Here is a 13091-nt window from a genome sequence, read left to right as displayed (position 1 = left end):
TGAAAAATTTAGGGTAAGGTAATTAGCATCAAGCCATAAAATTACTCTCTCAAACAAATTTTCCAGATTTAATCGAAGCTCTGATTCGCAATTTCCCCAAGTGCCAAGAATGCTGTCATCAGCAAAACAAACCATCAGACATCAGAAGATGTCTGATCAGAAGACATCAGAAGATGGAGAATTAGAGTTGACACTATGGACAAGGAAAGGCTTAGGATGACAAAACTTACAGAAATTAATAAGTTTTTGCTTTTTTACTACATAAAAAAGATCAATTACATAAATCAAAAATAGCACAGGCCCTGAAACTGATCCCTGGGGTACGCCAAAATTCACTTTTGAGGGTGAACAGAAAAGTGGATCAACAGAAATTAACCTATCATTCAAATAAGACTGAAACCAAGAAAACACATTACCCCTAGTGCCAAAATGAAACATTTTCGTCAGAAGAATTTCATGGGTTAAGGAATCTAATGCCTTACAAATATCCAGGAATATAGCAGCCGGAATTGATCCCGAATCTAATGCAGAATGTATAAAATTCAAAAGGGTCATACAGGCCTGTTCAGTAGTGCTTCATTTGGAAACCCAATTGAAAATCATGAAGAATTCATTTTAGATTTTAGAAAAGGAGACGAGAAAGCATAGCCTTTCAAAGATTTTATTTAATACTGATAAAATTGAAATTGGTCGATAATTTGCTGGATCATTTCTTGGTCCACCTTTATACCGAACAATAATCCGAGCACGCTTGAGAGCATCCGGAAAAACACCAAATTTATATGAAAGATTACGGAGTATATATAAATTATGCATGGTATCACCAACTGTATGCACATTACACATGTAAATTATCGAGTATATGCAAATTGTACACGTTGATTACCGCATATATGTGAATTACAAATGATTAGTTTGATTAGTTTCCCCACCCCTAATGTGCAAAATTAAAAATTGCTTTCGTGAGAAAAAAATTGACTAAAACTTAAAAGGAAGAAAAAGAATGTTTAATCCGAGTGCTGTAGGAAAGAGAACCTTTAATGGAAAATTTAAAAGTTCTCACATGACGAACCTTTATTAGCATTGGGTACGGCTGCTAAATGGAAGCAAATTATTTCTTTTATAAGAATTTTGATATAAATTTTCTTAACACCTAGATGCAGAAACAAAATTGATTTGATTTGAAACAAAAAAGAAACAAAAACACATTTGAAAATAGTGCATAAAGAAAATAAACCAAAAAATTTTCCTCAACTAGTCTAGAACAAATGTGGTAAAAATAATACGTTGTCTCGCTGCATTAGAGACTAGTATTTGCTACTTTAATCTTTTTGAGCAGTGGTGACCTTTCTAATTCTTACGCTTACATCTTTGCAGAGATGAAATTCGCATTAAAAAAATAAACTACCACTTTTATCATATAGAATAATTTAGAAATTAGGATATTGTAAATTGCTATTTCCTCCGAAAGAATTGTTTAAATTCTTAGTATCAAAGCGACTGTTATAACAAGATAATAAACTGGGAAAAACTCTAGTTAATGACGTCAGAATTTTCTTTCGACAATAGAAAAATGTTATGACGTCATACTCTTTTAATAGAAAAATGCATAACCTTAAGACTCCTCCTCCATAGTAAAGAAAAATATGACGTCATCCGGCTTTTTCGTGTTTATAAAGAACAAAACCATATATGAACTTTTCAGTCTCATTGTGAGCTACCAAGTGTTAGTTAATACAAATTATAATGATCTCAGAAGAATTTGATGCATTAGCCCTCTTGGCGGGTGATGAGGAATTAATTTCTTATGAAACCCTTGCATATTTGGTTAACGTTGAAAAACTGCTAGGTGAAGATATATTTGAGCAGTCACAACAGAAATTACGTGAAGAATTGAAGCCAGAAGAAAGAAACTTAGAAAAGATACCGAGTGAAAAATCCAATAAAGAACAGGCCAAAAGTTCATTTAATCCTGAAGATTGTCCCACGAGTATCAAAAATCTTTTGTCACCAGTTAAATCGTCATTCAATTCAAATTATAAGGAGCTAGAAAAACGCTGCGTCTTGAAAGAGAATGTTGATTTGATTCGTCAAGTCTTCGATTACTCAGATAGATGGACACCCAAATCTGAGCCCTCAATTAACCTAATAACACCATTGCCAGATAAAGCGATACAGAAATTGGACAAAAACAAGATTATCCGGTGAAGCGGAAGCTTGAATTAGATACTAAAGATACTGCAAATAGGCCAGAAAATAAGAAAAAATGGATACCCATAGTTTGGAATTTGAATGATTTTGATGAAACAAACAAGAAGAGAAATAACCCATTTTCTCGGAAACCTTGTAGGTACGGAAGGCGATGCCGCTATGGAAGCAAATGCTAGTTTACTCATTAATATATTTCGAAACTACCATTCCTAAGTAAATTCTTGTTGTATTTTCCCAGTTGTAAATAAAATTTTTAGTATTGCATTTTTTTCTTTTAATCGAAGTTGCAAGACCAGTAATCAACCAACTTGCCAATGAGACAAATTACAAGGATCGCCATGTACATTTTTAAAAGAACTTTTAAATTCTCCCAATAAGTTTTCTTTCCTATCACTCTCGAATTAAACTTTCTTTTTCTTCCTTTTAAGTTTTAATCAGTTTTTTTTTTCCTACGATAACAATTTTTAATTTTGCTCATTGCTTTAAAGCAACAAAATGACCAAAAGCCAGTAGAAATCTTAAAAGGAAGATCGTGAAATTCGAATTCAAAGGCTGTCCGGATGAGAAAATGTTTTTTGTTGTTTTTTTCTTCTAAGGAAGTTGACATCCGTCAAAATGGTTACGGAAAATCGGGTACCCGATTTGAGTTAGAATGGCCAACTTTGCACGAAAAAAATTCGAAGACAATGCTTAAGGCCCATTTATTTAAGCGCTATTTTAAAATAATTTTTAAAATAGTGCTTTGCTTCTTCTTTGTTTCAAAATCCAATGACCGACGGTAGTTTATCAAAGACTGATGATAAAAACACCAGTAAGACGGTGAATGTGAAATAGTAGCCTGCAGGTAACAGTAGCGTGCTGAACCATCTGTTTATTGTAGTAAATGGTTAATTTGCAATCCTTAATAATACTTATTAGCATTAATACTACAATTTTACTAGACTCAAAAGAATTTAATAGTGCCAGTTTTACTTTCATCCAAAGCAGACCATTCATGGCCTTTTTTCCTCCTCCTCTTTTTCGTATATTGAATATTCGTATATTGAATATTCGTATATTGAATTTCGTATATTGAATTTCGTATATTTCCTCCTCTACTTAAAAATTCCTACTGCCTAGAAGTAGAAACACTACAGAACTTGAAACAAAGAAGAAACAAAACGTATTTTAAAAATTAACATCTTTTGAAAATGGCTGAGTAAAAACAATGTTCCCTGAAGTTGTCCTAGAAAGTTTTTCGAAAACAAGAAAGACTTTTATAAATGCCTATCTAAACTAGAACAGCATTAGTTTAGTTCCATTTTGCTTGTAAACAAACAGAGAGCTTTTATTCACCTTGAAGTACCAAGGACATCAAAATAAAACATTTTTACTCCTTAGTCTATTCATACCTGAATATCCCAATTTTCTAAGATTTATCTTTTGATTGTTTCAAAATTATTAAGTTTTTAACGCTGTGCCAAATTTTCGCCAGTGCTGCCACGGTGAATCGTGAAAATAAATTAGCAAAATTAATTAAGTGAACTTGACAGCCCTTTTCCTCTGCAAAAATTTAAACATTTACAACCTGTTGATTCCCAAAGACGGCTGCACCTAGAAAGAAAAGCTATGCCTTCTTAAGATGCTGTATTATGGAATTCCGTTTATTTTTGGCTGATTTTCACCCATACTCTTTTTTTTTTAATTTGGCACCCGCTACTGACAAAAACTACATAACTGCAAACAAAGATCTTTGCATTAAAAATTGGATTCCGGGTTTTTAAGTATCTATATAGTTGAGTTAGTTTCCACTTAACCAATTCAGTCAGATTTAATTTTCACTGTCCTTGGTACTATAAAACCAAATTGCTGGCCAGAAAAAGGAATTTTTAATTATGGATCAAAACTTAAGCAGGCCAGCTTTTGAGCTAAACGTTAGCTTTTTCACCAGCGATGTGAAATCCCGCTGCCAAAGCAGAACTCGACCCTTTTCAAAACCTAGCGTACGCATACAAAGGAAATTTGTCTTGTTTCCAAAATTCTTGGCTTAGGAATTGATACGATCAATCCATTGTACTAAGTTGCACAATAAGTGGGCACAATATTGATTGAAGCGCTGAGGGCAGTGGACTGTATGTATTTGGTCCTATAACACCGTTTAAATAAAGAAGAGTTAAGAGTTAAATATAAGAGTCATAAGGAGGTAAAAAGAAATAAGGACGAAACATTTGATATATTAAAAATTTTGATAATAGTTGTAATCAAACAGTTCGTAGTTACGAACTGTTATTAAGGAGAGACCCAGTTCAATTGTAACCGAAACTCTGAAAAACTGGATTTTGAAAACAATATAGGCATCAAAAGAATTGGCTTATTATATTGATTGTAAATATATATATTTCATTAAGTTTAGTCTTATTCATCAAAGGCTATGAGCATGAAAAAATTTGCCTGATTTTCCAAAAAAGTGGGTACCACCACCTAAAAGTCATAGAACCTTAATGAATATTACACCATCAGATTCGGCATATCAGAGAACTCTACATTAGAGGGTTCAAGCTCCTATATGAAAAAATGTGGAATTTTGTGTTTTTGCTAGAAGAAAGATCACGGATGCATGTTTATTTTATTTTTTCCAGGGGTGATCTTGTCGACCCCGTAGTCCTAGAATATCGGGAGAGGGCTCATTCGAACGGAAATTAAAAGGTTTAGTGCCTTTTTTACGTGACAAAAAAGATTGGAGGGCAACTTGGCCTCCACCAACGTCCCTTTTTTTTCTCAAAATCGTCCGATCAAAATTGAGATAGCCATTTTGTTCTGTATAGTTGAGAGGCCAAATAACTATGGCTTTGGAGATACAATAACCCCCAACAGCCGCTGGGGAAAGCTCTTTAAGTTACAAAATTTGCCCAGTGTTTACTTATAGTATTTTTTATTGGGAAGTATGCATACATTTTTCGGGTGGGAGGAGGACGAACTTTCTGCTGGTGGAATTTTCCACGGGGATGATTTTCCATGGGGAGGGAAGCTTCCAGAGAAATCTTCCCCTAAAATGAATTTTTCAGGGGAAAATTTTACATTGGGGGAATCTTCCGAAATTCCTATACGTAATTCTTCTTATGTCTTGCTTTCTCTTTGCTGACTCAATTTTATGCGTGGAGAAGGGTAATTGTTCGGGGTAAATTTTCACCAGGATAGAATTGTCTGGAAAATAAATCCATGGGGAGGAGGAGATTTTTCCGTGGATATGTAGCCAGATTTCCTGGCACTATTAAAAAATAATCAGAAATTAAATAAAAAAAACGAACAGAAATTATTATCTCTATGGGGGGGGGGGGTTACTCCTCCTCAACACCTTGCTCTTTACGCTAAAGTTTGAATTCTGTCCCAATTTCTTATGAACAAGTCCTAAAACACTATGTTCGTTTAATTAGAACAATAAGAAGCTTTTTTTAAATACTAAAAACTTTTAGCGCAAAGAGCGAGGTGTTGAGGAGCAACCCCCTCATATACATAATAATTTCGGTTCGTTTTAAGTTTTATTGTTACTCCTTACTTTCAGTTGAGAAAGCTTTTTTTTATTTAATAGATTTAGAAACTCATGCACAAGATAATATAACATTTTAATATTCCTTTTTCCATTTTGTTATGAATCCAGTATTAACATTTATGCTGGAATAAATAGTTCGGAAGTCAACCACTGAATTAGCTCTCATAGACAATCATAGACCTAAAAAAACGTATACAGGCCATATTCTGCAAAAAAACCTTCCATCAGATCTGACCGCTAGCCCAGAGTCACGTTACATTTTAAAATTTTGGTCGTAATTTCAAGGGTTTAGCGTAGTGCTTACTCCGATTTGATCTAGAAAACAACTATGATAGTAATCTTTTGGCTATTTGACTAAATACGACCATGATTTCGGAATTTAACACGACTCCGGGTTAAAGACAAAATTTCGCAGAACCTAACCACTATTTGTTTTCCAATCTCCACGCAAACAGTGCACGAGAGTTCGAAATAAAATTTCATAAAGTCTTTTCAATTACCATAGCAGGTCTTCCCCGAATTGGGTAAGAGGATGTTACAGGGAAAGATTTTAGGAAAATTGGAACTTCTTCGGAGGCTTTAAATAAATCAGGATGGAGGAGGAGCATGCGTAGTTGTGTTTGCCTCAGTCAGTTGGGTGGTGCGGTAAGTTGTTAGTAGTAATAGTAGTATATCCCACTTTCCTGACAAAAGAGATTCCTGACGTCAATAATTTCCTGACGTCAGGAAATTCCACTTTCCTGACGTCAATAATTTATTGACGAGCCTTAATAAGTTTTGTACTCAGAAATAGATCTTAAAAATGCCTCTCTTCCTCTTCTGTAAATACATTTTTTTTGTAAAACAATGTATTTTTCGAAAAAAAAAGAAACACATAACAGTTTAACAAACCAGTGCGTAGTCCACACCAAGTTAAAATAGAATGAAAGCCCAAAAAATTCAAACCAATAAACAACTATAAAGACACTTTAAAATTGTTCATATTAATGAATATCAGAAATTTATAAATTTATTATAGAAAATTAGAAATTTATAAGCACACCCCAACTATCAAGTTCTCTTCTATGCTTGAATACCTTAAAAATAACAGAAAAAAGAAAAATTCCTATCTATAATATATTTTCCAGAATTAGTGCTACATCAAAAATAGAAAACTATTACACAAAACAAAAAGCTGTATGTCAAGCAGTTCCAGGAATTAACCTAGTTATCTAGGGTCCTAAAACCAGGGTTATCCTTCGGGAAAGGATACCAAAGCAAAGTAGTTTAAACCCAACTCTGAAGGAATATTTATGTTTCCAGCAACCACATTCTTTTGCTTCAAGAAACACACCCCTTAGTGTCCTCTCCCGAATGTATTCATCGACTAAAATTTTCCCATTAATTATTCAATAGCCTTTTCCTGTACTGTCCTTTCTTAATTTCACCTTTCTTTCTTAGAAAAAACTAGAAACATGGCTTACAAATAAACGTATTTTATATAAGATTTCAAACTACATAATTTTTTACAGTCACGAGGCATACCCCCTCATTCTGTCAGTAGCCCCAATTCGCAAAAAATCTATAGGGGGAAGGGATGGGAGCGAGCAAAATTATTTATCAAAATCTAGGTAGTGGAAGAGGGACGAACACCCACCCCCAAATGGCCACCATTGAATTCTACCTGTCTAACTCTTATGCCGAAACACTAGATTTTCACTCAGCAGGCTTTTATTCTATTTCCAAAATGGTTAAGATAATATAACAAAATAAAAAACTAAATTTAATTGTAAAATAATTGCATTTTTCTGACACCAAATTCATTGATGGAGTTGTTATGATTATTTTAGCATGTTGAATCTTTTAACTCAACATATTTTCACCTTTCAATTACTTTTCTCTTACTATAATGTGCTTTTTAACATGCCTTTTCTATCGACTGCTATTATAACCAAAACTTTTTTAAAACTTAAACTATATTTTAAAGAGGCGAATTCGACTAGCTCCATTGATTGATCGCAGTTTTTAAAAACTGGCAAAGTACAATCAAAACCAGTAATTCCTTGTATTGAGTCAACCGGTTTAGACATGTGAACTGTTTCATAGACATGTGAACTGTCTCGTTTCGTCTTGCACTTGTGGTCACTGATCGTAAGTGTTATTCCAAACAGATTTGAAGCAAAATGAGAAAAGTGCAATAGGGCAGATGAATTATCACAACAAACGTAGACCTAGACTAATATTACAGCAAAACATAACTTAACCAGAGGAACCATTCTCAGTCCAGCCCAAATCACTGGCGACCCCCTCCCCTCAACAAAAAAACAAGGGGATCCTTTGGGTGGTCACAGCTGAGCAGTTGCGAGTCAACCCATCCGAAGAAATCTTCTCTTCTTAAGTTACCCGGCGGTACCAAATCAAATCTGTCAAATGCTTGATTTGCTAGCACTTGGTAACTTGAGAAGTGAATGCCATCATTTTTCTCGGATATGATGGGAAATCGTTATGAGAAAAGACTTCAATGAAGCGTGAGCGCCATGGAAGGGAGCAAACCGCAACGATCTGGATAGAGTAGGGTGGCGGAGGAGCTTACCCAACGGTGTCACACTTAAGCCGTTTTGTGCTATGATGATTTCCTAGCAGTAGTAATAGACGGGTTTAACTTGTACTCTTTTTTTTTAATATTTAGCCAATAAAGACCCCCCCCCCTCTCCAAAAGTGCAGACAGTGTAAATATGGTGACCAAGGCAATGTTCCATAGTTCAAATATACATTTGTTTTCAGTTTCGCATAAAACCTATTAATAAGCGATTTATTTTTATTTCAGGCAATTAAAAATAAAGATAAAAGTTTAAAAACATAACCTAAATAAAAATGAAACTTACTGGTGCATATTCACGAGGCCAGTCAGGTTGTTTAACCTTGGGATAAACATATCTGAACCAGGTTATAGCTTCATCATGCTGCTTCCTCGCTACACCAGTAGGCACTCTCAATAACTCTTTGGGAGTTGTGGTCGGAAATAAGCACCATCTATAGTGAGTAAAAATGAATATAATCAAAATTGAACACCAGAAAGCAAGTGATTTGGATTCCAAATTGCAATGTATTAACTTTATTTAAACGGCAAGTCCCGAATGTTCCTTTGGTGTTCTAAGGACAACAAAAAAACTATTTTTTGCCCCCTCTGACCCATCTTAAGTCTATTTATACCTGACAACCATGGTTTTCCAAGACGTTCCTTATGATTATTTCAAAAGTATGAAGTTTTCAGGACAGTACCACATTTTCGTGAGTGTTGCCATGTTGAACCAGCAAAAATTAATTAGTTAAATTTGCATCACTTTTCGTCATTTTAAAAATAATTATTTTTTAATTACAAAGGGTTTTAGCCACATCAATTTCCTTTACAATGAACCATTAAATAACTCTCTACGATGTTCCAGTGTCAATCTATCTGAAAAAAACAAAAAAAAACAAATGCCGTATATGCAGAATATCGTGGTTGCAGCCACTTTTCTTGATTTTCAAGCCAAAATATTTCCCTTGTTGTTCAAGCCAAGGGACGGTAAGTCTCCTATGTAGAGATCTCGGACAAGGCGGTTCTAACAGTGCACTCCAAGTTTTGATCTGACTCTATTTTTAGGAGTTATGGGTTATCATATTTTTTAGTATTGGACGTGATCGTCTCTTACTACGTTACTAGCTACCACTGCAACCAGGAAAACAAAGCTATAGGACCTTATTTACTACTACTACTACTAGCAGCTCACCGCAGCACCAAGCCGCCTGAGGCCAACGCAGCTACGCACGCTTCTCATCCATCCCAATCTATTCACAGCTTCCTTCTTTACACCCTCCCAGGAAGTTCCCATTTCCTTTAAATCTATATTTTTGATATCCTCCCACCCCAACCGCGGATGACCTGCTTTCCGTTTAGCCCTAGACAGTTGACCGAAAAGAAAAATCTTCGTCAATCTGCCATCCTTCATTCGCAAAACGTGCCCTAGCCATCTCAACCTTTCTCTCATTATAGACCTAGAAAGCGGGATTGAGCCACATTTTCGTACAGTCTAGTGTTTTAAATACAATAAGTGAGCTGGGTACCCAGAAGAATTTGTAGGCAATTTCGCTGGAAAACATCTAGTAAATCTGCATCCGCTTTTCAGAGGGCCCATGCTTCCGAGCCATATCTGACCACTGTCATCGCTGTAGCTTCCAAAGTTCTTATCTTGGCTTGCAGACTTATCTTCCTATTCTTCTAAACTTTTTTAAACTGTGAAACAACACCCTGAGCCTTCGCTATTCTGTCTTCACTGCTCCCACCGTCTTTACTAATAATACTACTAAGGTAAGTGAAGCAGTCCACCTAATCAATCTTTTCGTTACCCAGCGTCACCCTTTCATCTTCACTTATTCCTAGCCTTAGTGACTTAGTCTTCTTAACATTAATTTTTAAACCTACTCTTTCTCCCTGAACTCACAAAACCTCTAAGAATTCATTCTTTTTGCTCACACTTTCATCTAGGATGCTTAAATCATCAGCATAATCTAAGTCCAGGAGATTTTTTTCTCCCCATTTGATTCCGAGGTCTCGCATTGGCTATCCCGTGCTCCTTAAGACAAAATCCATCAAAATGATCCATATAAAGGGGGATAGAACACAACCCTGCTTAACTCCTGACTTAATACGAAACCAGCTGCTAACCTCATTTCCTACCATGACCGCAGCAGTGTTATTCTCGTAACTACCACTAATCACTTTAATGTATTTGTCTGGTATACCATACAAGGATGATATCTTTGCTAAAGCTATTCTATCAACAGAATTGAACGCTTGCTCATAGCCTACAAAACTGAGGACCAACGGTGTTTAACAACTCAGGCACTTCTCAATTATTAACCTATGAGTGAAAATTTGGTCGACACATCGGCTACCATTTCTAAAACCGCGTTTTTCTCTTATACTTTTGTCTACAACAACTCTCAGTCTAAAAAGTATCATTTTATAAGTAATTTGCTACCTACAGAGACCAGACTAATGCCTCGATAATTAACACACTCAAGGTTTTCCTAAACTCGCTAGGTACTTCCCTTTTTCAAAAATCAAATTTATAATCGCCAACAACTTATTTCTAACCTCAGAGCCAACATATTTAAGAAACTCATTTCCAGTTTATTAAAAAAGCTATGTGACCCTTTCAGTTTATAACACCGTTACCGGACCTTATCAGTTTATGACAAGGCTATAGGACCCTACCAGTTTTATGAAGCTTCATATCTCTTAAATAAAGCCTGACTTTTCTCAAAAACAAGCAAAACAATCACTCTTTAAATAAAGATAATCTGCAAGCAGATACAGAGGACTTGACATCTTAGTCATAACCAATGATCAACAGTAATACAATTAATGTGAAGTAGAAGTGTGGAGTACAGAGCAAAATATTAATAGTTGATATTTGGAAAAAGGAATTCATCTTTACAAGCAATGTATTTTTAAGAAAAATATCGTCATAAATTTTTATTTTGACAATAAAAACATTCGCCACGATGCTACTCCATTACTAGAGTAACAGATGAAATTAGTGAAATAATGGATACTCCACATGTATCCATTGTGCAAAATGGATACACGCTTGAGAAAAAGTTTGTACTGGTGCATTATACAGACACTTCTATATACTACTAAAGAAGTCAAGTTTGGTTAATGCTAATGAAATAAAATAAAACAGGATGAATATAATAGTTTATAAACAAATTTGGGCTATATATTTGTACACTAGGGGTGGGGGGTGGGGTGGAGGGTAAAGCATACCATATATTACATACGTAACCTAACTAAACCAGAGACAGATACCTGGTTATAATGGTTTATGAACAAAATTATAAGAATTACATAAATGGCAAATCCCAAGATGTAATTTTAACATTCATATTAGATCACCCGTTTCACTCAATTCCACTCTAACAGCTGTTTTAGTGCCGGGTATCTGTCCCGGTATCTGTATCATCTCCCGTTTGACATTCCATATACTGTATATAAAAGTGTCCGTTTAATGTACTAGCCCCCAAAAATTGTATTAATAAGTAGCCAATTTTACGTTAGGCGGGTATAAAAATGACCAACCCAAATTGACATTTGTTATATCTATGGGATATAATTCCATCTGTAATTAGATATTTTATTTTGCTAGTAAGGCTTAAAACTCTATTACAAAAAAGTTATTAAAACAGTTTTAAAAACATAATAATGTATATAAGAAAGATCATTAAACATCAAATGATCTTCAGTATGGTCAAATATTATGGGGCCTTTAAATTTCTGAATATCAAACTATAACTGGCAAACAAGTGTTACAAGTTCACCTTTTATGTCCAAAAACTAAGGCATTCCAAGCACTGGTTCCTAAGGGATCAATGTGAATTCCTGTACCACTTCGTGCTGGACCCACAACAAACCACCGATAGGGAGGTCTCCTCTTCTCTCCAGCATATTTGAAAAGGTCATCTCGAAAGTATACAGGCACATCATAATCTTCTAACAAGCGGTTCCTTTTTGGATGCTAAAAACAATAATCTAAATATGTAAAAAGCTGAACTGAAACTGAATCGAATTAAAACTGAAATGACAAGAATAATAATTCATTTCACATAAAGAAAATGAAAAAATACTTCAAAACGAAAGAAAAATTGCAAGAAAAAAACAATATAACAAAAACTAAAAAAAAAAAAAAAAAACAAAAGAAGCCAATCATTGGCGCTTTGTACCATGGATGCAGTATAAATTAAAAACGTTAGCACAACTTCAACACATGCAGGTATTTTGTTGTTTTATTATTTTTCTGACTAATAAAACAGTGAATAATTTCAGTCTGAATCTAGCAGTCAATAAGTGAACTTATTTGATCCTTTGCCGTAGCCCCGTAACTGCTATGTAATATAAAGATGTTGTGTTAATATACTTGGATGATCCTGAAAGAATACAATTGACTGTTGGATACGACCGAGCATACAGTGGTTGCTTACCCCGCCTTTTAACGGCATATCTAAATTAAACTCTTTAAAATGATTATATTTTAAAATTATCCTGACTTTGTTGTTGACAGAGGCAAACCTATTCAATCTGATATGGAACTCCCAAACCAATAGATAAGCTCTACAAGCAATTTTCGGCAATGATGATTCCAATGGCGTTTCCAATTTTTGGCAACTTTTTATATGGAATCCATTGAAATCTCTGCTCTGGAAAATTTTCCGATGAAACACCGGCTATGGGGTCGGTTTGAGGATGATGTTATTTCTGAGTGGGAGCATGGAGGAGAGTCACTTAACTCCTTCTTAACTCCTCTAAACACTTTGGACTCTAACCTTC

General features: G+C 34.8%; 1 protein-coding gene across 1 annotated transcript in view; it reads right to left on the bottom strand.

Moving 5' to 3' along the window:
- JMJD6 (Bifunctional arginine demethylase and lysyl-hydroxylase PSR) overlaps positions 1–13091 on the bottom strand; it is a 61431-nt gene that overhangs the window by 16238 nt on the left and 32102 nt on the right. The window contains exons 4-5 of the mRNA XM_089100789.1: positions 12086–12282; positions 8605–8752 (exon numbers count right to left, since the gene is read on the bottom strand). Coding sequence (XP_088956915.1) covers positions 8605–8752; positions 12086–12282 — 345 coding nt within the window. The remainder of the gene's footprint in view (positions 1–8604; positions 8753–12085; positions 12283–13091) is intronic.

The sequence above is a fragment of the Artemia sp. Qi Xiang Cuo genome, chromosome 14, assembly GCF_049724085.1.
Source record: "Artemia sp. Qi Xiang Cuo chromosome 14, ASM4972408v1, whole genome shotgun sequence".
Lineage (NCBI taxonomy): Eukaryota > Metazoa > Arthropoda > Branchiopoda > Anostraca > Artemiidae > Artemia > Artemia sp. Qi Xiang Cuo.
This window is presented reverse-complemented; position numbering and strand designations above follow the sequence as displayed.